The sequence below is a fragment of the Acinonyx jubatus genome, chromosome C1, assembly GCF_027475565.1.
Source record: "Acinonyx jubatus isolate Ajub_Pintada_27869175 chromosome C1, VMU_Ajub_asm_v1.0, whole genome shotgun sequence".
Classification (NCBI taxonomy): domain Eukaryota; kingdom Metazoa; phylum Chordata; class Mammalia; order Carnivora; family Felidae; genus Acinonyx; species Acinonyx jubatus.
The window spans coordinates 14,163,222-14,189,966 of record NC_069381.1 but is presented as its reverse complement, the minus strand read 5'-3'; the positions used below and the strand labels follow the sequence as shown (position 1 = coordinate 14,189,966).

Genomic DNA, 26,745 nt, shown 5'->3' with positions numbered 1-26,745 from the left:
GGGGCCTGTTCACACGGCACATGATTTTTTGGTGTTTTTCATAAACAGCAAAGGGAAAGAATTAAAATTGCATGGGTGCAATATGAAAGCAGCAAAAACGTATTAAATTCATCTGTTCTGCTGCAAACCTGAGGCTAATAAGCTTGGTTTTCAACTATTTTGTGGGATCCTGAGCCATCTCTCTAGAGAAAGGAAGAGGAGGAGGAAATCCAGGAAAGAAGGGGGCGAAACACAGACAAAACAATAACTATGGTTTCTTGGTTAAACTGAGCACCGACCAGGATTTTATATTCTTGGCCCCCAAAGGTGTTTTACTTGCATTGAACCTACTTAAATATGATGGGTAGAGGGAAAGGGTGGGGGAAGCTTCAGGGCAACACTACCAAACAGCATACATTTATAATTTTATCATATGCATTAATAAAGCTCTTTGCAAATCTGTTCGCTTGGCTGGGCTTTCGTGAACCGCCCGGAAGCTAGCCAGGGCGAGTGGTAATGCTCCCTGTTGTACCGTGAGGAAACCGAAGCTCAGAGAGGGTCAGGTGCCTTGCCAAGGTCACACAGTAGAGCCAGGATATGAACTCAGGCAGGCCTGTCTCACTCCACGGTGAGAGGGTTTCATTCTGAGCCTCCCGGGGCACTTCTTGCGGTCGCCGCTTCGAGTACCCCGTGAGGAGGGGATGATGGGAAAAGAGGCAGTGAGGACGCCTGCCTGCACGTGGCCTCCAGGCCTGGGAGCAACCAAGGCAGCCCTCCCACAGGCCTTGTGGTGGTGAATCAAGAGTTCTGTCATGATTGGCGCATCGGCAGGGCCTGGAGGGCCACTGAAGCCTGGCTCGCCGGGCCCCCACCAGGGAGCACTGATCCAGCTCAGAATACAGGACTAAGGCACAGTTTTGCCAGCAGCAAGCCCTCTGCCTAGAAAAGGAAAAAGACCCAAGAACGGACACACAGAAGGCATGGGACTGACGTCCCCAAAGGAACATATATACCAGGTACGTGAGGCACAAAGGATTAATAATACCAGGGGTGGGGGGAGGGGTGCCTCAGGAGCACTCCCTGGGGGAGGTGATGTCCAAGCTGAATTTTGAAAGGATGGACAAGAGCCCATCAGACGCTGGAAGACAAGGCCAAGCAAGAAGGCCCACAGCAGGAGGCGTAATCAGACCAGATGCTTCCAGAAGATTCACGTGTGTGGGCGCCACCTACGTGATGTGCCACCTCAGCGTATGCTCCTGCCCACCCTGGGAAGTAAGATGCAGTGAGGAGACTGAGGCTCAGAGGAGGCAAGCAACTCGCCCAAGGTCACACAGCGAGTAACAAGGTGGGACCTGAGCCTGGCTCTGTGTGGTCCCGTGCATAGGATCACGGCCCGCCCTGGGTGAGAGAGGCAGCTGCCAAATGGAGAAGAGTCCCGAATGCCAGTGAAGACCCTATGGTTTGCTCAGCACAATTTAGAAGATACAGAACCTTCCAACATATGTTCCTGTTAGTCCCTAAATGTGTATCAACAAGTAAGTGCAGTCAACGTTCTATGTACAGTGTTGTGATCATTAAGACAGAAACAGTTTGGAAGGACTAAGGCTGACTTTACTCATTTAAAACTGTCTACAGCAGAAATATTTACAGACCACCCTCCTGCCCAGTATCTGATGCTCGGAAGTCGTGATCAATGCAAAACAACAACTTGAGTTCATCTTTCTTCTCCCCTTAGTGATCCGTGCTTAGAGACAGTGCTTCTCGGGCCCTCAATATTAAGATAATCCCTGGGACTTGCAAGGATTGCTCTCTGGAGAGAGAAAAGGAATTTTCTAGAAGAGAAGGCCCAGAGGCCACGGGGAGGCACAGTTGGCTTCTCAGAGAGAAGAGCAGTGGTCAGATGAGGGTTTAAGGAAAGCCGCAGTGGCACATGGGAGGTGAGGCCAGGAGCAGGGAGAGCGGGGAGAAGGCTGTTGCATTGGATCCTGGGGACTGGAGTGCCTGATCTCAGGGCTGGGGCACACGGGATGGGTGCAGGGGCAGGTAATAAGAATCAGCAGGACTCTGTGGTGACTTGGTCGTCGGGGAAAAGGGGGCCTAAGACACTGCCCTGCTGGTTTCTGCCTGAGGGACCAGGAGGATGGCAGGGGAGAGGGAATCCAGGCCGGTGAGCTCGGGTGTGGGACACATCAGGAAGGTCTGTAGGGGGCCTCTCGACTCTGGGCCCCGGTCCGTCCAGGGGTCTCCGGGGTGGTAAGCACATAAGCACCCATGCGGTCAGAGAGCACCTACGAGGGAGCCTGGGGAGTTCCCCCAAACCCTGGACCCCAGACAGCAGTCACAGAGACAGGGCAGGGACCCCTGACTCTGACCCCTTCTTCCCTCGCGCCACACGGGGGCCCTTCTTCCACGTAAGAACGCAAAAATAACGGACTCAAGTCGCCATACGAACCAGAGTCAGAATCAGTCTAAATAAAAGACAACCAGGTCTGCTAAGTTAGATGCAAGTCCTGGATGCAGAAGGGAGGCGAGGAGTGTCCACTTGCACAGACCTGCTGAGCACCGAGGCCAAGGGCACAGCTCTTGGTTGGCCCAGCTTCAGCCGGACAAAGTCAGGGGTTCGAGGGGAAGGCTGTCTCGTGGGCCCCTCAGACCATGTCCCCCACAGATGGTGCCCCTTGCACCTGAAGAAACAGGCAGCATGGGGTCCAGGGTTCTCTTCCCTCAGGACTGTGTGTGTGGCTGGGGATGCGGGTGCCGGGAGCAGGGTTCACCGCACCCCTGAAGGTGGAGGACAGTTCCCAGGGCGTGACCTGCCTGGACAAACACCTTCGCCTCTTCCAAGATGAGTGAGAGCAGAGAGGCCTGCGGGCTGGGCCGGGCCTGACTCAGAGGGCGAGCTGGACAGACAGGAACCCAGACCTCAGAATTCTGTGCCACAGAGCAGGGTAGACCCCCAGCCCCCCGCAGCCCATTCACACCAGGAGGATCCCTGCTGCCTCTCTCTCGTGGAGCCCCAGACCAGCCACCCTGGAAGCCGGAGCCCCCTCCAAAGCCACATGCTGACTTGTGAGAACCTCATCTGGCTCCCTCATTCCCTCACCCAGCACACACCTCACCACTGCGCACCAGGCACAGTTGTCGGCGGTGGGGACCCAGCACGAACAGAGCGGGCAGCACCCCCAAAGAGGCGGCCACTGCTCCACCATCGTGCCCCGCCGTGTGCGGCCAGGGCCCCGGGTTCCCGCAAACGTGCCAGTCCCACCAGGCTGTCCAGGGCCAGCTGGGGCTCCCAAGGCTGACGGCCCCCACTTCTCTGCCCGCAGGGGGGACTGGCTGCTGAGCTTCGTGTACCGCACGTCCTCGGTGCAGCTCCACGTCGCCGGCCTACAGCCCGTGCTGCTGCAGGACAGGAGGGTAGTCTATGACCGGTGAACCGATTACCACCGTCTTTATTCGTCCGTGACGTCAATCGGCCCAGTTACTCCAGTATTTTTTCCTAAAGGTCCTCCTCGCTCCCGCTCAGTCCTGTGGGGCGCATTTTGGGACTTTGACCCAGCCCACAACATCAACTGCCAGCTCCTCTGAGGGGCCACTGGCCGGGTGGATCATAACAGCCTTTCGCTAGCGAAGATTGAGGAGTCCTACTGCAAATCCCCTCACTGGTTTACCGGGCCGCCGCCCTTCGCGCCAGGACATTCCGCCAAACCCTCAGCTTTCCGCTTCTAACTGCCCTAACAGATACACCCCAGTGCAGCGCTACCCATTCGGGTTTAGGCCCCTCTCCCATCACCCAATTACCCATCAATGAGACAAAGCGAGGCTTACGACTACGTTCCCGTCATAACCCTCCGACCTGCTCTCCGGCTTTTCCTTATGGTGCATGTGAGTCCCCCCTGGCTGTAAGCCCCTCCAAGCCATGCTTACATTTGGCCCGTAAGTCCATCCTTTCTCGCCTCTCCCTATTGGAGTAAGAGGGGCCCCTAATCCTCCCCCATTCCCACCAGGTTGTTTACTCTTAGTCAGACGCCAGACTGTCCCCCCCTCCCCCTAAGTAATGGCGCGCTTCCCCCAGAGGGCGCACCAGTGGCTGGGGGACTGGGGCTTGACCACAGCACGGGTGACTCCCCTCTCACTGCCCAGGTTCAGGTTGACCACTATGTGGAACTGCCAGGGCAGGTGAAAGTGTGTTCCAAGGACTTCCCACCTTAGGACTCACGTCTACGATCTGAGGTTATTCCTCCGAACGTAGTGACACTCACCCGCCCCCCTCACTCCGCGACTACTCTGCTCTTCTCACTCTACGCGCTGAACACCAGGACACATATTCTCCCGTATATAAGTGAAAAAAAATGCCCATGCAGACTCTTAGACCAGGTCACTCGGGGGATAGGGATGGGGGGTCACAGGAGTGGGCCTTTTCTCTCTAGGAAAGGGTAAGCCTAGCCCGTCTAGCTCTGCCATCTATGGTTGAACAGACCCCTCCCTCCCCAGTGGTTCTGGACATCTAAGACTAGGCTCCGATGGAGAGCGCAGCAGATGGCGGTCTCCTTCAAGACATTCTTGCTGGAGACAGGGTGGGGGAACCATAATACATATATCTTGTAGCGTCTCTAGATCCACGCCTCGCCCGGGCCGAAGGAGCCCCTTCTACCACCTGCTGCGTTTGCCGTCATCAGGATCAGCTGTCTGTGGGGCACTTGCCGTCCAGCTCTGAGCTGGACTCAGCCTTTACAGGTACCAGTGTCCCCATCGTACAGATGAGGACACCGAGGCTCAGAGAGGCCAAGGGACTTGCCCAGGGTCACACAGTGGGAACATGGCCAAGCAGGACTCAACCCCAAGTCTGAAGCCAGTGGGCATCGCCCCTGCTCAGAGAGCTGTGGCCGGCAGTGGGAGAGGGGCTCGCTACCAGGAAGGCGAGGGCACTGAGCTGCAGCGACATCCACAGGCCGCCTCCAGCCAGGGAAAATCCTTGTGATGCAAGGGGCCCCTGAGAACAAGAACGAGCATCTGATTGTTACATGGTTGGCCCCAGGCGTCAGGTGCCAAGCACTTCCCAGGCGTGGCCCAGGCTTCCCAGGTTCCACACCAGGCACAAGCAGACCCCTGGGGGTGCATCTGAAAGCCCCTGGGGGGAGGGGCGCTCTGGAAGACTCCAGCTTCCCCAGCGACACCCGACACCCAACACCCACGCCTCACCTGGATGGTGGATGGAGCTGGGCACCTTGGACCCTGCCCTCGCGCACAGCTCACTCAGGGCCGCGTGGTTGTTGAAACCTGCCCGAGGTCTGCAAGCAGCACAGGAGAATATTCTTGCACAAAACACTTAAGGCCAGAACTTTCTCAGGCACTGCCGCCACTGAAGCCCATGGGCCGTGTCCTTTGCCTGAGCCTCTCGCTCAGCCTGCCGCCGTGCTGCTGGGCCACTTCCTCCTCGCTTACATCGTTGCTCCCCAAGTACCCAGGATGCTCGCACACAAGTCCTAACCCCCCAGAAGAACACGGATGGAGCAGCCCCCTGCCTTCCTAAAATATATATACTTTTTAATTTTTTATTTTTTATTTTTTTTGAGAGAGAGAGAGAGAGCATGAGCGGGGACAGGGCAGAGGGAAAGGGAGACCCAGAATCGGAAGCAGGCTCCAGGCCCTGAGCTGTCAGCACAGAGCCCGACACGGGGCTCAAACTCACAAACCGCGAGATCATGACCTGAGCCGAAGTCGGACCCTTAACCGACCGAGCCACCCAGGCGCCCCAACCCCCTGCCTTCCTAACTGGTAGCTTCAGAGGCTGGCATTTGGCCTGAGAAAAAGGACCTTCTAGACTCACACATACGCAAGACTGATGGTTCCTGGTTAGAGAGACGGTCTTCCCAGGACAGATAAGAGCTTCTACCCCCAGCGCCACACGAGGCTCCTTGGGTCATCTGTCTCCCTGATAGACCAGCTTCACATGATGCGAACCTCATGGCAGCCTGTGTAGTCAGTACTGGGCTTCCCCAATCACAGGTTGGAAAACTGAGACCTGACAGAATGGGCTCATGGAGCCAGAGGTCATGGATCCGGGCCCTGAAACCAGGCCCAGGGCTGTGCTGTCCACTTCCCTGTGGGGTGAGGTAGGCTGAGTGACAAGACCGGGAAACCACAGGACCACCGCGAGGCCTCCTGACCGTGTCCAGGGGTCGCCGTCCTATTTAAGGGTTGCTATTCCCTGAAGGGGTGAAGGACAGAAGTGACTTTGTGCCTCACCATGCCCAGTCTCCCTCTGCCAGAAGAATCAAAGGTGCAAAGGGTCAGAAGAAATGTCCTCGTGTGTGAAATTCCCTTTAAACACCACAAAGCCCTGGCAAGACCCGCTTTCTGCCCTGGGGAGCCCCTGAGTGGGATACAGTGACAAGAGCACAGCAGCCTTTGGCACCAGAGAGGCCAGGCTCTGCCGCTAGTATACTGGCTGTGTGACCTCAGGCCAGTTACTCAGCCTCTCTGTGCCTCAGTTTTCTCCTACACGAGATGGGGGGAGTCCCCTGCCTTCCGGGGCAGCACAAGTAAGATGCTTGCTGCCTCGTAGGCCTTCATGTAATACTAGTTCCCTCCTGTCCTACCCCTGCCACCGTCTTCAGTTCTTTCGCCCCTCAGACCCCTCTCCCTCCTCAGACCGTCTTTGAGGCGGCTTCTGGCTTCAGAGATCGCAGCTCTTTATCACTTCAGGAACACAGCACAAAAAAAGCAGTGCCGTCCTCTTCTGGGTAATTGGAGGTAGTTAGCATTGCTTTGGTGCTGAAAATCCTTGCCGGAGGAGAGGCCGCTGGCCAGTGAGTTCCCTTCGCTGCTGCCCAGGTGCTCCGGGCAGAGGCCTGCGCGGTCCGCCTTCTCCCTGCCGGGCCGCGGGCAGAGCCCTTGCGCACCAGCCCGGCATCAGCCACCCACCCAGACGTGGTCCGTGGTGGCTCCTGGTGGCAGACAAGCCTGAGCCAGCAGGGAGTGAGGGGCTGGCCCCGTCGCAGGCAGGCAGCTCCTGTTGGGGTGAACGAAGCCGACAAAGGCCAGGCGGCCCTCCTGCCCTTTGGCCTGTCCCGTGTGGGGACCGGGGTGCAGCGGCTGGGGGCGTCTGGCTCGGGCGGGGCCAACTCCTGAGGTGTCACGGGGTTTCCACTCTCCACGGCCCTAAGGAAATGCCAGCTGACTTGTAGAACTTAGCACAGGGCTGGGCTCCAACGGTGGCAGTAAGAAAGCCGGCGTGTGCAAGGTGCTGCTGTACCTGCTTTGCAGACCTTATGTCGCCCGTCCCCATAGCGGTCCCGTGAGGCAGGGACGGTAGCCCTATTGTACAGGTGTGGAAACCGAGGCTGCATGCGAGCGGTCGAGCCAGGTGAACCTGGGGGGAGCGGGCAGGGCCCGGGCTCTTTGCCGTTGGACTCGTGCTGCCCGCGCCCACACGTCTCTGGTGTCCCGCCGGTGACCTCTACCTCCGGGTCAAGGAGTCTGCCACGCTTGTTAGCTCACTGATTCCTCCCACCAGCGCACGTGACGCGGGTGCCTTCCCTAGCCCCGCTTGACAGATGTGGACACTGAGGCCCAAGGGGTAAAGGAACCCGAAGGGGCCCGATGGGCTTGGAAGGAGTTTCTGGCGGGCAGAGGCGGGCAGCAGCGGCCCAGTCGAGGCGGGTCCCAAGATGCCTCACGAGGCAGCAAACAGGCAGTGCTGAGGCCAGTCCAGGCAGCGCGGGTCACCGGGCGCCGGGCCAGCCGTGGGCAGTGCGGCGAGTTCGAAGGGGCCCCTGCGCTCCCTAGGCTCACAGTCCATCGGAGGATACAAATGAGCAAGCAGACGAAGACAGTGGGGTGCGGCGGACACGGTCACAGAGGAGCCCCCGGGGACAGTCCCTAGCCAGGGAAGGCCAGAGCTGTGTCCCAGAGCCAGGGAAAGCCAGGGAAGGAAGAAGAGCCGCGTGGTGGGATTTCCACCTGCAGTCAGCGGTAGCCTGGGGCCACAAACCCCTCCCTTCCTGCCTGCCTGCCTCCACCCAGCCCAGCACAGGTCCTTCACTAACAGTTCTTGTTTGTCCCTGTGGGTCTAGGTTTCTGCTGGCTGGACACTGAGGTGTGATGGCTAGAGCCCAGTCAGCCATCTTGGGTTCCCAGGTGGATCAGCCCAGCCAACTCCCTACCCTCTATCCCCTATTGTCCCTTCCAGGGAAATTAAGGCAAGGGAACTCACTCACGCTCACGCAGCACCAGCCATGTGCCGTGTACCTCATGGCTTGTACGTATTATTTCTTCCCCTGCACCCCGTGAGGTAGGCATCACTAACTCTAACTGGGTAATGTCCCTGTGAAAGTGTTTTGAGCCATAACACAAGACACGTCCTAGTTAGAGGTAACGTATGCTGATTCCTACAAAGTGCCAGGACCTTGCACTCTTGTCGTAGACTTTCAAGGTAGGTATCATGATCCTCATTTTACAGATGGAGAGGCTGGAGGTCGGGACATCGTTAAGACTCACCCCAGTTCCTCGTAAAAGAAGGAGCTGGAACCCCTGTTTCTCTGAGCCCGAAGTTAGGTCCTCTCTAGTGCTTTGCAGCCACTAAGGTCCACCCTCTGTGGAAAGACACTGCCCCACCCTGCCCTCCACCCGGAACGCAGGGATCCGAAAAGCCCCCCGTCTGGGTGTACGTGCATGTGTGTTCACTGAACGCTGTTAAAAAGTGTTTGTAGAGAAAGGTTCTGGTCATGAGCAAACCACCAGGCTGTACAGGAAATTGTGTCTTCGTGTTCTTGAGAAATCATTTGAATAGCGTGTGATGTGTGGTTCTGGTGAATGTTAGCAGCAGAGCCTTCGTGCGGTTTCCTAAGCGTCCCTGGCGTTTTTCCTGTCTTCTTTCTAAACAACAAGGAATGTTCTGGGTTGCACTCACCTTGGGCACTAAGCAGACCCCCCGGAACTGGCGGGGAGAGCGGGAGGCTGCATTTCAGGGAGCAGATCCCAGCTGAACAGCCCCCACTGCAGCATCTCGAAAACAGTACCACACGGCTTGGCCTTCAAACGTGCTGTGTGTCATGAAGCAAACCACCACCCCTCTCTGGACTTTGCTTTCCTCTTCAGTAAAATGACAAATGATTTTCAGCGTTCCCCACCGCAGCCGGTTCTCTACGAAGAGACCAGGCCCCAGATGCCAATCCCGACTCGGACACTTCCTAGCTAGATGACCCTGGGCAACTCACCTTACCTCTGCAGGGCTCAATTTCTTCATCTACAGTTAGCAGCCGACACCTGTCACAGGACTGTATCCATTAAGTTCGTCTCCTGCGGTGTATTATGGACCTACTCCGTACGGGGCATTGTCCGTTATCACGGTGAGGCATCGGGCATTCTCAGCCACCCCTGAAGCCAACACAAAACTGGGGGTGTCCCTATTCTCTGAGGAAGGAGGTGGGCACTTCTGAGTCCTCAGCCTTTGTCATAGTAAAGATTCAGGTCCAAGGAACAGAGGCCCAGCTGAGGTAGCTTGAACACACAAGAGTTGCTGCTGTCAGGGAAGGAAAGGCCAGAATAGGCAGTTCAGGGCTGGTATGGTAGCTGTGCAGGCTTCAGGGGTCAAAATTCCCTCTTGCTTGTAGAGGGCCAACTCTGGCCCAAGATTGCCACTCAGGCTCTGGCCATCGCGTCTGAATTCCAGCAAGCAGGAAAGAGGACGTGGAGGAGAGAAGGGCACTCCCTCTGCCTTTTAAAAAAAAATAAGCTCTATTCCCAGCACAGGACTTGAACTCACGACCCCGAGATCAAGAGTCGCATTCTCCACTGACTAAGCCAAGCAGACACCCAAAAAAATAAAAATAAAGAGGCACCCAAAGGGTGCCACATAACACTACTGCTGCTTCCCGTGGCCAACCCTTGTCACAACACTACACTCAGCTACAAGGGACGGGGGAGAATGTACTCAGCTATGAGTTCTCATGACAGAGAAACGGGGAGCGAGAATTGCAGGACGTACCTAGCAGTCTGCGCCGCAGCTGTTTTCAGTTTGGGGGCTTTTCCCGAAGGAATCCTCCCAGCCACGCTCTGATGTAGCTACTCTTACTGTTCCCGTTTTACAGCTGAGGCAAGTGGAGGTCCGAGGTCTAGAGAGGCTCGCTCGCGGTCCCACAGCTGTGAGCAGCAGAGAGCTTCTGCCGTACCTGAAAGCTGCTGGCAGAGAATGAGAACTTCCACCCCAACTTTCTATCAGGAGATTCCTTCCTGCCCCCAACGGACCCAGACTATGTAGAGAAACATCCTTCATCTTTATTTAATAAACTCTAGGGGTGCCCGGGTGGCTCAGTCGGTTGAGTGTCCGACTTCGGCTCAGGTCATGATCTCATGGGTTCGTGAGTTCAAGCCCCGCGTCGGGCTCTGTGCTGACAGCTCGGAGCCTGCTTCCAGATTCTCTGCCTCTCTCTCTCTCTCTGCCCCTATCCAACCCCGCTCCCTCCCTCTCTCTCTCTCTCTCTCTCAAAAATAAACTTAAAAAAATATTTAATGAATTCCGGAGTGGCCTTGAACCCAGAGGCTTCCCAACGCACTCTGGATTTGAGAGTCCTTGAGAGCTAGACTCCTGGTGTCAGGGATCGGGTTGCTGAGGCTGCTGAGGGAGGAGAGGGTGAGGCCCAGGAGTGTAGCTTGGGGCCCTGGGGAGGGCAGGGCTCTGACCACCCACCACGGGTCACTCAGTGCTCCCCCCCCTGCAGGTCAGCGGCCATCTGGACTACGCCAAGCAGATGGACGTCATCCTGAAGACTGTGGGCATCCACACCAAGCCAGGCTGGGACGAAAAGGGGCTCCTGCTGGCCCCAGGCAGCCTGCCCCAGGAGGAGCCTCACCAGACAGCAGCCGCCTCCTCATCAGACAAGACCACACCTGGAGACAGCCCCAAAGTGGCCACAGCCACTGACCCTAGCCGAGCCCCGGTGCCAGCAGGGCTGGACCCTGCCAAGAGTCCCCAGATCTGCGGCCACGGCATGGGCCCCAACCCACTGGGCTGCCCCGATTGTGCCAGCGAGACCCAGGGGCCCTGCGCAGGGCTGGACTGACCGCAGAAGGGGACTGGAGGTGTCTTCCCAGGCTCCTACATGCAGCACTCTCTTACCCCTCCACCAGGTGCCCCCCATGAGTCTGAATGTCCACCGGTGCCTTTCCTAAGTCAAAGGCGTTGGAATTGAAAAGAAAGGAATTGGAAGGAGGGGGATTCGCAGAGAGACAGCGTTCCCTCTGTGAGCAAGCAAGGCCAGAGCCCTGCAGAGACGACCAAGCACAGTTTAGAGCCCCAGGACTCAACCAGCCTTGGGCTTCCTATATTTCAGGTCACAGTTGTGGGGTCTGGCTGACCATCTGGGGGCCTGGGGGGCTCTCTGGGGCCCAAGGCTTCCAAGGCACCATTCCCCCCCTCCCCAAGCCCCAGTAAATCCAGGTGAATGCCCATACTCCAGGGCTGCCCAGCAGCCCACAGGCAGAGCAGGCACAGATGGGGAGCCAGCAGTCTACTCTCTGCTCTTGGGAGATCTGATCGGATTTGCCTTGTACAGCTACCCAGGCTGTGCACTGCAGAACCACAGGAGCTTCAATCACATGTATGTGATATAACGGGCACACTCCCCCAGTTGTGCTATGGTGGCCCTGGATCTAACTGGCACAGTGTGCTGAATATATGCTGAATCAGCATGCACTATGGTGGGGAAGGATTTCCTAGAACAGGAAGAGGTGATCATGATTATCATAATAAAAATAACAATAGCTACCACTTATTGAGAATTTACCATGGGCGGAGTGCTTTCATGAGTTGTCTCAGCTGACCCTACCAATAGCTATGAGGTAGCTACTGCTATTACCTTCATGTTACTGAAGGTTATTGAGATCCAGAGAGGTTAGGTAACCTGCTCAACATCACACAGCTGGTCAGTCTCAAACTCCAGTCAGATTCCAGACTCTTGGCCACTGTATCTGTATCTCCTTTGCTCCTCCCAGTGCTCCTGAATGACAGGGCCAGAGAAGGTCATCCTCCATTGTGCAGAGGGGAAAACCAAGGTCCAGGCAGAGTAAGTATTGGCAAGCTCTGGGGCAGGCTGCCAGGAGGAGGACGGCAGAAGGAACTAGAATATTAGCGCCGAATGGACCCTCACGTATGCGTTTGCTGGTTCATTCAACAGATATTTACAGAACTCCTGCTGCTCTGAGTCCGGACAGCCCATTTCGCCCAGGGTCTCAACCTACTTCACCAGCTGCTTGTCCATCCCAAGGGGCCCCTCAAGCAAATCCAGTCCACACCATGGTCACTGCCTCAGGTAGTGTTTATTGGGAGTCCACTCAGGCAGGCCTGGGGGCTGAGGGGAAGCCCCAACAAGCACCATGAACCCTCTGTGGCTGGTGGCCAGGGCCAGAGTTGACTCTAATCAGCACCAAGGAGAGCGCCCGGCCGCCATGGAGGGCCCCCTGGGACTTTGGGTTGGTGGAAACTGGGGAGGCCTCTGACTGAAAAAGAACTTACGGCAGGTGAACTGTGGAGACCAAGAGTCCCCCCGCCTCAAAGGCAACCCAGGCTCCTGTGCCAGGGTCCACCTACCTGCCCGAGGGCAGTAACCCACACCAGCGATGGCTCTTCCACTCTGCTGAACTGAGGGGCCACCACTGTTTCCCTCACTGACCCAGGGAATGCCAGAAGGAGGTGGGGCAATGGGCTGGCCTGTCCCTCATCAGTTGGCTCCCTTCTAGGTCCAAGGAAGTCCAAGATGAAGGGAAACCTATTCCTGGTGTTGAGCAAGGAACCACCTGCACCCACTTGGCCCCCAGGAGAGGTAGGGCCACAGCCTGGGAGTGGACACGGGAGCCCCACTCAGCATCCAGAGCTGGAAGTCAGGGAGCCATAGGTGGTGGGATCTGGGCCAGGAGTTCTAACAACAGCAGGTACCACCTACAGCAGCACCACCTGCGGGTTCTGCGTGTTCTGTTCCACACATGCTGTCCTAATTCTCATGACACCTTAGGAGGCAGGCATTGTTACCCCACTTTGCACACGGAACATCAGGCTCAGAGAGGTTACAGAGCTCGTGTAAGAGCTAGGAGTAGTGGAGCAGAGATTCAAACGTATGCCTTCCTGACACCCGGGGCAGGTGTTTTTCTGTGCATCCTGAAGGCAGTGGCCAGACTGAACGGCAAATCATCCTCAGGGCTAACGATCATCCCAGCCAGCACATCTCAGACTGTAATGTGCACACAGTTCACCCCGCGGCTCTCGCTAACATGCAGATTCTGACTCAGCAGGTCTTGGGTGGGGGCGTGGGTACAGGTGTGCATTTGTAACAAATGACAGGGAGGTGACGCTAATGCTGGTGGCCCACGGATTACACTTTTTGAGGAGTGAGGGATTCAGCTCAGCACTAATCTACCTCTGCAGACAGAGGCATCCCTTCCCTACAGTCTCCTAGAATGTCAAAGGAGATGGCTGTCTTCCCCCCAACCTGAACCAAGAGGTCCTTTTCCCCTCTGCCACAGTCCCCCAGCCACCTCCACACACATCCACGGGTAACACTCAGCAATGGAGCATCCTGGAGAAAACAGTATCTGAGCCAGTTTTTATCCCAGGGAGTGGGCAGTGGGGGCTGGCTCGATGCACCCCACCGGAACTCAGAGGGCTCCCAGGAGACCTGCAGCCTCCAGCCTTAGCCCAGAGCCAGTCCAAGGCCTTGGGGACTTGGTCCCATCCGGTTCAGCTCCCCACTGACCAGCTCCAAGCCCAGGTCAGTTCGTGGGAGCACCAAGTGGATGCAGCTGCAGCTTGGGTTCCACCGGATCGATGTCGAAGAAATTGACCACAGCAGCAACCCTGGCAGAGAGCTGGGGGTCCCGGGGGACCTCTCTACGCAGCAGCGGCTGGGCCGTGTGCTGCAGGCCCGATGAACCACCGGAGCCTGAGCCCGAGTCAGAATTGGAGTCAGGTGGCAAGGACAGTGGCAACACGTGCTGCAGGCTCAGGCCCGGCCGGGGGCCGCTGTGAGAGGTACGCATGGAGGGTGAGGCCAGGCTGGCCCGGCGTTCCTGGGGGCAGCGGGGACACGGCAGGAACCTACTCAGGGCCCGCTTGAAGTCCCGCATGAAGAGTGGGTAGATGATGGGGTTCATGGTGCTGTTACAGTAACCCAGCCACGTGAGGGCATCGAAGAGGCCTGGGGAGACGCAGTCGCACACAGCCTGGAGAGATGGGGTATGTCATGCTTGGTCCCGGAGCAGGCTCACAGACCACCCCACCCAGCGTGGATGGGACAGGCACACACAAACACAAATGCCATGAGAGGCAGCCCACCCTCCTCCATCCCCATGTCTGGGCTGGGGTGTGGTTCGGGGCCTCCCCAGCAAGGCCTGGACTCACCTGCGCCCTGTGGTGGCATTACCTGGGCTATGTTGGCCACAAAGAAGGGCAGCCAGGTCACAAAGAACATGCCCAGCAGGATGCCCAGTGTCAGACTGGCCTTTAAGGCCTTCCTGCTGTGCTTGGTGGTCAGACGCCTATCAGCCAATTCCATCCCTGGGCGTGGGGTCCTGGGCACCTGTGAAACAGAAGGCCACATACATAAGATACCTGAGAGAAGACCTCCAGTTCGACGCTGACCCCAGCCACAGATGAAGCTTCGATCCTAATTCTAGACTGAGCCCTAGTACGAGCGATACATGGAGCCCTCCTGATCTTTGAATGAGCCCTGTGGTCCTAGATTCCCCAGTTGTAGACCTGACCCTGACTCCAGAGTGAACCTTGATCCCAGCTCTAGACCAAGCCCTGACATCAGCAGTAAACCAAGCCCTGCTCCTGGTCCCAGGCTGAGCCCTGATAACTACTATAGATTGAGACCTACATAACCAAGGTCCCAAACTGAGCCTCATCTCTGGACTGGACTGAGCCCAACCTTAGCCCCAGACTGTGGCCTGAGCTCAGCAATAGACTGAGCCCTGATCCTGGCCCTGCACTGAGCCCTGACCCTGACACAAGGACCTCTAGGAAGCACAGTAAACAGAGAAACACTGCCCCAAACACAAATCAGACAGTTCAGAAGACCACCCTGCTCACCCCACAAAGGACAACACTCAGTCGACACACATGACTGTGAGCCCCAGCACCACACAAAGCCTTTGGCCTACAAGAATTAGTTCCAATTAAACAGTACTTGATGGCAATCCCCATCAAAATAACACCAGCATTCTTCACAGAGCTAGAACAAACAATCCTAAAATTTGTATGGAACCAGAAAAGACCCCAAATAGCCAAAGCAATCCTGAGAAAGAAAACCAAAGCAGGAGGCATCACAATCCCGGACTTCAAGCTATACTACAAAGCTGTAATCATCAAGACAGTATGGTACTGGCACAAGAACAGACACTCAGATCAATGGAACAGAATAGAGAACCCAGATATGGACCTGCAAACATATGGCCAACTAATCTTTGACAAAGCAGGAAAGAACATCCAATGGAATAAAGACAGTGTCTTCAGCAAGTGGTGTTGGGAAAACTGGACAGCAACATGCAGAAGAATGAACCTGGACCACTTTCTTACACCATACACAAAAATAAACTCAAAATGGATGAGAGACCTAAATGTAAGACAGGAAGCCATCCACATCCTCGAGGAGAAAGCAGGCAAAAACCTCTTTGATCTTGGTTGCAGCAAGTTCTTACTCAACACGTCTCCAGAGGCAAGGGAAACAAAAGCAAAAATGAACTACTGGGACCTCATCAAAATAAAAAGCTTCTGCACAGCGAAGGAAAGAATCAGCAAAGCTAAAAGGCAACCAACGGAATGGGAAAAGATATTTGCAAATGATATCAGATAAAGAGTTAGCATTCAAACCCATAAAGAACTTATCAAACTCAACACCCAAAAAGCAAATAATCCAGTGAAGAAATGGACAAAAGACATGAATAGACACTTTTTCCTAAGAAGACATCCAGATGGCTAACAGACACATGAAAAAATGCTCAATATCACCCATCATCAGGAAAATAGAAATTAAAACCACAATGAGATACCACCTCACACCCGGGAGAATAGCTAAAATTAACAATCAGGCAACAACAGATGCTGACAAGGACGCGACAAAAGAGGAACCCTTTCGCATTGCTGGTGGGAATGCAAACTGGTACTGCCACTCTGGAAAACAGTATGGAGGTTCCTCAAAAAGCTAAAAATAGAACTGCCCTATGACCCAGCAATTGCACTACTAGGTATTTATCCAAGGGATGCAGGTGTGCTGTTTCGAAGGGGCACATGCACCCCCATGTTTATAGAAGCACTATTGACAATAGCCAAAGTATGGAAGGAGCCCAAATGTCCATCAACAGATGAATGGATAAAGAAGATGTGGTATATATATACCATCGAATATTACTCAACGATCAAAAAGAATGAAATCTTGCCATTTGCAACAACATGGATGGAACTAGAGTGTATTATCCTACGTGAAATTAGAGAAAGACAAATATGCTATGACTTCACTCATACATGGAATTTAAGAAACAAAACAGATGAACATAGGGGAAGGGAAGCAAAAATAATATAAAAACAGGGAGGGGGACAAACCATAAGAGACTCTCAAATACAGAGAACAAACTGAGGGTTGCTGGAGGGGTTTTGGGTGGGGGAATGGACTAATTGGGCAAGGGGCGTTAAGGACGACACTTGTTGGGATGAGTACCGGGTGTTATATGTAGGGGGTGAGTCACTGGAATCTACTCCAGAAATCATTATTGCACTATATGCTAACAAAGCTAGATGTAAATTTTTTTAATTAATAAATTTTTTGAAAAGAAAAATAAACAGTACTTGACAAAAGAAGTTCTGATGATGTCCAGGCCTGGCACTTTCTTCATATACAGATTCTCTCCATATTTGGGAGTAATGCTCTTGCCTGCACCATTACCCTCACGCTAAAGTGCTTTTCTGAAAACGTGTGCACAGAGCAATGTTTGCAATAAAATCAATTTAGACTACTAGGGATGCCACTAACCTTGGCATTTTATAACCCAAATTACAATGTGGACTGGCAGACAGACATCTTCATTCCCAAACATTGACTTAAGAGCTGGATTTTGGGGAGAAAAGGAGGAAAAAGGAGCTGCCCCACAGCAACCATCGAAGGGGACACAGGCGTGAGGAGGTTAGAATTTGACTTTGGAAACTGGCGACCAGTAGTCCCAAAATATTAAAAGCCTTGAACTGGATGATCCTTTAGCCCAGCTATTCCCTTAACTTTTTCAACCTCCTGAGCTCATTGAGAATCCAATGAAATCTACAAAACCTTTTCCCAGAAAACGAAAAGCTTATAAATTCTTACACATGCATACACAGAGAAGGAATAAAACATCCCACATTTCCAGTGGGTTCAGAGACCACCTTGAGGTCCATCCATGAAACCCCTGGGGCCCATGAAAGCTGGGAGACGAAGCCCCCCCTCTGAACTGCATGTTAGAGTCAATTTGGATTTTCATACACCAGTTTTGCACAAAGTGAGACCCACCTAGATTTGCAATTTAAGTAAATACCGGTGTGCCGAGGTGTGCACAATTAATTGAACTGTGCAAAGTTTGCATGTGCTGCCTGGGAACACGCCTGGCCTTTGAAAGCCAGGGATTCCTCTAACATTTCCTAAACTGCGTGAGAGCTCAGCTTAGCTCTTGAGGCAGCAAGAGGTGGGTTGGGTATGGGGTGATGAAAGAGTCAGAAGGAGGCAGGAAGGGAACCAGATTCCCAGGCAACCTCCACAGAAGGAAAGGGGGTGGAGGAGGCAAAGCCAAGAAGACATGTCAGTCCTGGGGAGCACCAAAGCCAAACCCCCACCCCGCTCTCAGGCACAGGGGCCCTCTTCCATCCGTGTCTTCTCTCCCAGCCTCCTCAGGGTAGCCAGTCTTGGGGTCCTGTCCATGGTGCTGAAACCCCAGGTATATATTCTCTTTCTATAGAATCAAAGAGTCCTATTCTAGAATGACAGTGGGCAGGAAGTCGGAGATGAAGCACACTGTAACTCCCACCAGGGAGCTTATCAGTATGTTTATCCAGGTGAAATCTGGTTATATGACCACCAGAGACAAATTCACAAGGAGCAGCCTATGAGAAGCACTTGATCTCTCCCCTCTGTCTTGGTGGGGCAGCACTGTGTGGAGGCAAGAGCTGGGTTTGTAAAGACAAGTGATCTGGCTTCAAGTCATGCCTCTACCACTTACTCGCTCTGTGATCTTGAGACAGCCTCTGTTTCCACATCTGTAAAATGGGAAAAACAATACTCAGCTGTGGAGTCATTGTGAGGCTGTGGATAATAAATGCATGCACAGTGCCTGACATAGAGTAAGTGCTAAGTACATGGTAGCCCTGATGTTGGTTCAGTGGCATGTGTTGGAGGCTGGGGAAATCTTGAGCACCCTCAGAAACCCTGTCCTTCTGCCAGCAACTCAGGCTCCCCGAAGCAGCACAGATGTCAGGACAAATGCTCTGACTCACCATGCTGTATGTAGCAAGGGAGGAAAAAAGGATCTGCTTTTCTCTTTCCTCTTCTCACTTTCTCCCTTCCAGAGTAGACTCTATATGGCCTCTGTGGACCCACCATGGTCAACTTGGAGGAGAGATTCCTGCTTCCCCCAAAGATCTGCCTTGCCTTCAAATTGCTTCCAACAGTGGGGATAGCCAATAGGGGAGGAGGGAGCCACCATTCTCAGAGGGACCACTCATACAAGTATCCCCCCTGACCTCTGGTGACCTGGATGGAGCAAGAGACAGCCTTGATCTTGTCAGAGCTCTATGGCACTGGGGAACTGAGACAATGGGGAGATATTTGGGGGCAATCATCAGAGAGGGAGCTCCAGAAAAGGAATTAAAGACGGTCTCAGATTCCCTCTCTAGGATATTCCTGGGGAAACCCTGGGTTTTTCTTTCTCTTCTTCTCTCCAAAGAGTTGGCCCAAAAACACAGACAAAAGGGCAAGGCTCAGAGAGGACAGGGGACCTTTCCCAGGTCACATTGTCCCAGTACAAGGTCTCAAAGCAAAGCACTCCAAGTGACCCCCAGTCAGCACTATAACCCACATTTATAGCCCACACTACAACCCACTTACTATGTGTCGGCATCTGATATTCATCATGCCATTTAATCTTTACACAAGGTAGGCATTATTATCCCCATTTTGCAGGTGACGTCCAGAAAGGCAAAACAACTTGCCGGAAGTCACACAGCAGATAAGTGTTGCGTCAGGGATTCAAAGTCCTTTCTAGCTCCAGAAATTGCACTTCTTCCACTCACCACACTGCCTCCATTTGGGGGCTTCCAGAAACCCCCACCACTGTCCGCCAGAAGCCCCCATGAAGCAGAAGCCAGTGGCAACCACCAGCCTCACCCTGAGGTCTAGCTGATGCCAGCTTCACCCTGCCCACTTCTCTGCCCTGTAACCACCTCATGGCCCCTCAGGGCCGTGATCTGTTGTTTGCCTGCCCCTCAGATATGCGTGTCACCGCCAGAGTGCAGGCTGCCAGGAGGCAATTCCACCTACAGGCTCCTGTGTTCAATAAATGCGCCTGGGTGGCTCAGTCGGTAGAGGTCTGACTCTTGATTTTGGCTCAGGTCATGATCTCATGTTTCGTGAGTTCGAGCCCCGCATTGGGCTCTGCACTGACAGTGTGGAGCCTGCTTTGAATTCTCTGTCTCCCTCTCTGCCCTCCCCCACTCGCACTCTCTCTCTCTCTCTCTCTCTCTCTCTCAAAAATAAGTAAACACAAAAAAAAATACCTATACACATGCCTGTACATGTTGCATATACAGAAATGTGTATCACAACACAGGAAAAAAACTGGAAACAGCCTAAACGTGCATGGAAAGAGAGTGGTTAAGTAAACCATGGTACATCTCCACTATGGACTATGACACAGATGATTAAAAGAACATAATTGATCAAATGAAAAGATCTCCAAGACGTAATATTGATATTAAGTGATAACAGCAAGTTGCAAAATAATAGGGACGACGTGATTCCATTGCTGAAGAAATACACAAAACAAAGCACTAAGTCTCTTTGGGTGCATCAACAAATATGAACGCACAAAGAAAAAGGAGTGGAAAGACATATCTTAAATTGATAAGAGTGTCCCTGGGAATGGAAGGTGATTGGGTGGAACTTGAGAGGGTCTTTCATTTTCTCCCTATGGCCAGACTTTTATTTATTATTTTTTTATTTTTTTAAGTAACCTCTACCCCCCAATGTGGGGCTTGAACTAGTGACCCCAAGATCAAAAGCCGCATGCTCTACCCACTGAGCCAGCCAGGCACCTCCTGAATTTTTATTTTAAAGCGTATTTATGTATTCCCTTGTGTGATTTAAATTTTCCACAATCACCTACTCCTAGCGTAAGGGTTCTCAGACAGACTGTGGAGCCAGAATCGTCTGGATTCAAATCATGGCTCTGTTACTCACTGGCTGTGTGGCCTCAAGCAAGGTATTTCACCTCTCTGAGCCTCAGCTTTCTCATCTGTAAAATGGCAATTGTAATGGCATCTACTTCGTAGGATTGTAGTCAGGATTAACTAAGATAATATGCATAAAGTCCCTTGAACAGCACCTGGCACATAGTAAGCACCATGTAAGAGTCAGCTATCTTCTCTGTTATTAGAGTCCATCTCAACGCTCTGCTTATGGCGATGTGGCTGCTATTGATGGCAATCATGGGGATTTCCCCTAGAAAGGCTTGAAGAGATAACTTCTCCGGAACCATATATCTTACCACCAAGAGGAAAGGGGGGAAACTACCACTGGTTGAGCAACCAGTATGTGCCAGGTTTATATATAGTATCTCACTGATTCTTCAAACAGCCTCATGTGATACATGGCATCACTCTGGGGTAGAGGGAGGTGAATGACCTGGTCCAAAGTCATCAGCAGCGATGGGAAGGAGGCAGGACCCGAACCCCTGACCAGCCGGATGTACAAGCACCTGCACCAGCTCTGGCTGCTCCGGACCACCTTGTTCCCAGCAGCAGCTGAGGCTGCCATGCTCAGCACTGCTCCTCTGCAACCCTTCCCCAGCTCAGCCCCCTCCTCCGCCCCCGAGATATTTCTGTGATCACAGCCTCTTCTGAGGAGGAGGAAGGACAGCGATGGAAGGGAAGGCAGATCACTGAGACAAAGTGGTGCAGAGTTGGGTGAGGGCGGAGGAGGAGAGGGGGAGAAGCCGATGGGAGAGACGGGGGAGAGGAAGATGGGGAGATGTAGAAGGAAGGCAGAGAAGGGGGCGAGGTGGATCTGGAGAGAGGGGTGGGAGAAGGGGAGAAGGATGAGGCGCCGAGGAAGACAGAAGGGAGAGGGCTCCAGACCAGAGGCACAGGTCCTGGCGCTGAGACAGCTGGGAAGGCAAAGTCTCAGGCAGACCTCCTTCTCTCCTGCTGCTCTCCATCGCTGAGCTCCCATGCGGGTCCCTCCCGAGGATGGGCACCAGCCCACCCTGGCACAGATCTCTCTCTCTCTCCCCCTGCCCTGCAAGCATCTCACTCTGACACCACTCCTCCCACGCCCCTCTCTTCACCCCCAGCCCAATCCCTGCCTCAGCTGTAAGTGGGACCCCTTCCTCACGGCTGCAGGGACAGCAGCTGAAACCACCAAGCTAACCAGTGGCTTCAGAAAACCCCATTCAAATAGCTAGGTAGAGGTGGGAGGTAGCGGGAGAGAGTAAAATGCTCAAGCCCGCTCAGGTACCATGTCCTCAACCCCAGAGGAGCTGGGGCCTCAGAAACACATGTCCCCCACCCCTCCCTCGTGGGGAAGCTAGCAGCTGGACTGGGGAAGGGAGGGAGCTAAGGGCTAAGCGAGGCTGAGGACAGGAGGAAAGGGGTCCAGTGCACCCCGAGTTTTGTTCATTCTCATCAGCTCCTGCTGGCACTGAGAGCCCCCCACTGCCCGCTGAATGCTCGGTCTCTGAGGCAGGTCAGCTTGGGTGGGAGGAAAGGGGTGGTGACCCAGAAAGACGGACTAGAGGCAAGAGTCCAGAAACAAATTCCCCAAATGCAGGCAAGTGTCCGGGAAATGAGGAAAACAGGCATGGAGGAGGCTTGCCGAGGAGCTGAGTGGTTCTGGAAGCAAGGTCAGTGGTGGGGTCTGACACTTCCTCTCTCTCTGAACCTCATTCTCCCCATCTGTCCAACGGGATGATGGTGGTCCTTGCCCGGGTGGGTGTTTGGGGGATGAGTTTAGCTCGGTGCCCAGCACATAGTGAGTGCTCAAAGACTGTGGGGCTGCAGCTGTCAGCACCCCGGGGGGATTCCTGCCCAGGTCCCGAGGCCACAGTCTCAGGTGCAATCCTGGTGCCAGCCGATTGGCTTCATGGAAAGAAAAATGGGTCATAAACACCGTCGGAATGGAGAATCCAGCCCAGTCCCACCCCAAATTCACCAAGACCAGCCAGCTCGTCACATCCTTAGTCACCACTAGAGCAGAACCTCCCAAAGTACAAAAGTGGAAGATGACCCTAGATGGTAAATGGACCCATAAAATAACTGAATCACAGAGTGAGAACATGAGGCTTGTCCAGCATCCTCCCAGCTCTTCTGGTCATGTCCAGAGAAAGTCTTGTGTTCGTGCCGCTGTGCCTTTAACATCCCGCTAACCCCCGAGAGAAAGCGGGCCTGGGGGCTCGGCCACTCCAATCACGCCAAGCTGGACTTCAATAACACTGCTGGGGTTCCTGCTGCTCACTGAAGCTGTCTTTGTGATTGCCTTCCATTTATGGCAAAGGTACTGAGTTTCCATTTCCAGAAGAGATAAGAAGTTTCCTTTCTAAACAAGTGCATGGAAGTAAAAAGATAAGTGAAATGATCTAGAGAAAATGCTAAGTACATAGGGAGGCAGCCACTTGAGGCGTGCGGGTGGGTGGAAAGAAGGAAGGTAGATATTCCAAGGTGGTTCCAGATGCCTGAGGTTGGGGAAACGCTCCTTTCAAGAACCCAGGGAGAGAGTGTGGATGGCCCAAGGCAGCCATCCTACCACTGGAGAACCAAGTCAGGGTCACAGCCACCTACTGAGATTCAAGAATGTTCTCCAACAAGCACAGATAGAGGGAGGGAATAGGACTGCTTTGCCAGGACCTCCTGTCCACCCAAGGCCTGTTCCCCCGGTTTATGGGCCAGCCACACTGCTGGCGTGGGACAGGCAAGCTGTTCTGTGGAACTGCCTTTCAGCCCCCAACCACCCAAACCTCCAGGCACCGCCCCTCGATCCTGCGGGAGCCTCCTGCACCTGGAGATAGATCAAGACTGGAGAGCTGATGGGGTGCCTGGGGGGCTCAGTCGGTTCAGCTCAGGTCATGATCTCACAGTTGGTGAGTTCGAGCCCCACATCAGGCTCTGCACTGACAATGCAGAGCCTGCTTGGCATTCTCTCTCTCTCCCTCTCTCTCTCTCTGCCCCGCTCCCCCCCCACCCTCAAAATAAATAAATTTAAAAAAAAAAGATTGGAGGGCCCACTCAGGACTTTCCTCGGAGCCTGTGACCTAACTCTCTGGGGTTCAGGCCTGGTCAACCTAAACCCCCATTCGTCAGGGGTTTAGGACAATAGGCACTGAGACTCCAGTGCCAACTGGCCTGAGTGACAAGAGCGGCCAGTCTACTCCAGACACTGCAGGCCCTTAGTACTCACAAGTAATTAGTAAGCACCTACTATGTACAGTGGGGATCAAAACCTACCCAGATGTTCCCAGCCCTCATGGAGCTTACATTGTAGTAGAGGAGATTGACAGTGAACAAGTCAACAGATCAACCTGTGGTCAGGATAGAGAATAACAGAGTGAGGGAGCACAGACGGGTCTGAAGACAGGGTGGGCAGGGACAGACTCTGGGAAGAGGTGACCTGTGAGCTGAAAAGCAGTCGGGCAGGGCAGCCCCAGGGGAAGAGCGTTCCAGGCAGGGGGAAGAGCAGTGCAAAGTCCTGGACACAGAAGTCCATCTGATGCCTTCCAGGAGCATGGAAAGGCCAACGTGCTGGTGCAGAGAGAGGGCAAGGGGAGGAGATGAAGCGAGAGAGGTTGTCAGCACCAGATTCCGAGGCCAGATCCTGACATGGGTCTCCTCTTTTCTCTTAAGAGTGATGGGGCGCCTGAGTGGCTCAGTCGGTTAAGCCTCTGATTCTTGGTTTCGGCTCAGGTCATAACCTCATGGTTCGTAGGATCGAAACCCCGCGTCAGGCTCTGTGCCAACAGAGCGGAGCCTGCCTCGGATTCTCTCTCTCTTTCCTCTCTTTCTCCACTCTCTCTGCCTCTTCCCCTAGTGTGTGTGAGCACACACACACTGTCTCTCTCTCTGTCTCTCTCTCTGTCTCAAAATAAATAAATAAACAATAAAAAAAAAAGGAATGATGGGATCACTTTCGTTCTGTAAATTGTTGTGGCTCCTATGCAGGGAATAGACAGGAGTGGGCCTGGAGTGGAGGCAGGGGAAGCCAGTGGGAGACTAGAAAAGGCCTCCAGGTAAGAATCACTGGTGGCCTAGATGGGGAGGGTGGCATTACAGGTGGCACAGCTTGAGGAAGGCAGCACCAACAGTCTTTGCAAATGAATCCCATGAGCATGAGGAAGAAAAATTATTCCTAACTTTCTGTCGGGTGATGCCACGATGTTGCCATTTGCCATGATGGGAAAGACGGGAAAGGAGTAGGGAGGGAGGGCTGGGACCCCCTGAATTCCCTTTTTGCACATAGAACCTTCGAGAAGCCTGCCCCACATGCTGATGGAGCTGTCCTAGAGACAGCATTGAGTCTAGAGCACAGAAGAGGGGTGGGAGCTGGAAATGGCCACTCGGAGGTCACCACCAAGTGCACATATTAAGTGCACGCTGCCAGGTGGGTACCCAGTGGCTGCTCATTCCCCTCCATCCCCCCAAGCCCAGCTCTCCCTGCACACCCCGGGTACCTGCAGCGTCGCCAAGGCCTGGCCGGCCATGCCGGTGGTGAGGGAGGCCACCTGCACCGCCTGCTTACGGGCGGCCAGCAAGATCCTGCAGTAGGTGAAGCAGATGGCGCCCGAGGGCAGGAAGAAGGTGAGGCCCGAGGCCACGAGGACGAAGGGCAGGCTGGCCAGCAGGCGGCACTGGCCCGGGGCAGGGGCCCGCGCGCGGCCCAGCTGGTGCCAGCCCAGCAGCAGGGGCAGGAACGAAGCGAGCGCGGCCAGGCTCCAGGCGCCCAGGACAAGCGCCAGGGCGCGCGGGGGCGTCATGCGCAGCTTGTAGCTCAGCGGCGAGAGGATGAGCAGGTAGCGGTCCAGGCTGATGAGGCAGAGGTTGAGGATAGAGGCGCTGCAGCACATCACGTCGAAGGCGGCCCAGAGCAGGCAGAGGCCGCGTGCCAGCACCCAGCGCCCGTACAGCGCGTTCAGCATGGCCGGCGGCATCACCACCAGCCCCACCATCAGGTCCGAGGTGAAGAGCGACACCAGGAAGAAGTTGGACGTGTTGCGCAGCGCGGGCTGCGTGCAGATGAGCGCGATGAGCAACGAGTTGGCCGCCGCCGTCAGCGCGATGACGACACACAGCGCGGCCGCCACCCAGCCGCTGCCTGCGGGGTCCGAAGGCGGCCGCGACCCCCAGTCCGGGGTGCTGTTGTTGGCGGGGCCGGGCTCTGGGACCATGGGGGCGAGGGGGTGGAGAGCGAGGACGTCAGGCCCGAGAGGGGTCCGGAGGACGAGGGACGGTGGGCGGGAGGACTCCGCAAGGGACCTGGAGGAGCGGAGACTGGATGGGCGTCGTCGGTGAGAACAGACCGCCACCAGGGATCAGGCGGGAAGACGGGGACAGGCACACCGGGTGAAGGGGCAACGGCCCAGGAAGGTGGAGAGGGGTTATATGGTGTGAGGTGGGGCTACGGAGCAAACTGGAGGGGAGTTCGGGAGGGGGCACACGATGAGGCGCCAAGTGGAGAGCGGGCGGGAAGTCGGGAGGATGAGACGCCAAGTGACTGGACGGTTGGACGGGTGGGAGCGAGCCCCCTAGAGGGGGCGGGCGGGAAGACCCGGGCGCGGACGCCTGCCTGGGGCGGGGACCCGGGGAGCCGGGAGCGGGGGACGCGCTCAACCCGGGGCACCCCCTCCGTGGCAGGTGGGCGTACCGCGGTGACTCGGGTGGCAGCGGATGGGGGACGGGGGGGGCCGCGCGCGAGCCCCAGCCAAGCCCCCGGTGGGGAAGGCAGGTCTCCGAGCCGGCGCAGAGGCAGCCCGGGCTTGGGCGGCCACGGCCCCCTGCGGCGTGCGGGAGGACACCGGGCCGACCCGTGGGGACAGGAGCAGCGGCGGCCGCGCCGCCGCCGGGTCCCCGGCCCCGCTCCCGCCCGCGCTCGGTACCTGGGCGCTCGGCGCTGCTCCGCTGCCGGCGACTGCGGCAGGCGCCGCGGGGCTGGGGGAGGAAGAGGCGGCCGCGGGCCGGGCAGGCGCCCAGGGAGCCCGGGAGGCGCCGCGAGGGGCAGGCGCGCGCGAAGGAGCCGGTGGCGCTTCCAGGAGCGCGCGGTCCCCCGCGCCGCGGAGCCTGCGCCCCGCCCCGCCCCGCGGTGGGCGGGGACAGCCGAGCCCCCGCCCCGCCGCGCTCGGGGCCCTCCGCACCCCCAGGTCGCCGCCCTAGCCTCGGCCTCCTCCACCCCGCACACCCCTCTCCGACCCTCTCGCGGCGGCGGCGCAGGAGGAACTCAGAGGAGGGGCTGTGGCCGCGGCTACCTAGGACTGCTCCCCAACGGGGGGCTGCCC

General features: G+C 55.4%; 2 protein-coding genes across 2 annotated transcripts in view; one reads left to right on the top strand and one right to left on the bottom strand.

Moving 5' to 3' along the window:
• Positions 1–11,411, top strand: part of TMCO4 (transmembrane and coiled-coil domains 4) — an 85,858-nt gene extending 74,447 nt beyond the window's left edge. The window contains exons 13-15 of the mRNA XM_053208149.1: positions 3,306–3,399; positions 4,410–4,433; positions 10,704–11,411. Of these exons, the coding sequence (XP_053064124.1) occupies positions 3,306–3,399; positions 4,410–4,433; positions 10,704–11,045 (460 nt within the window). The 3' untranslated portion in view covers positions 11,046–11,411. The remainder of the gene's footprint in view (positions 1–3,305; positions 3,400–4,409; positions 4,434–10,703) is intronic.
• Positions 11,412–11,744: 333 nt separating this feature from the next.
• Positions 11,745–26,129, bottom strand: HTR6 (5-hydroxytryptamine receptor 6). The gene is made up of 3 exons (XM_027060232.2): positions 24,928–26,129; positions 14,397–14,552; positions 11,745–14,196 (listed from the first exon to the last, which is right to left on the bottom strand). The coding sequence occupies exons 1-3, from the start codon at positions 25,639–25,641 to the stop codon at positions 13,747–13,749; spliced, it is 1,320 nt and encodes a 439-aa protein (XP_026916033.1). The 5' UTR covers positions 25,642–26,129; the 3' UTR covers positions 11,745–13,746.
• Between the last annotated feature and the right edge of the window lie 616 nt (positions 26,130–26,745).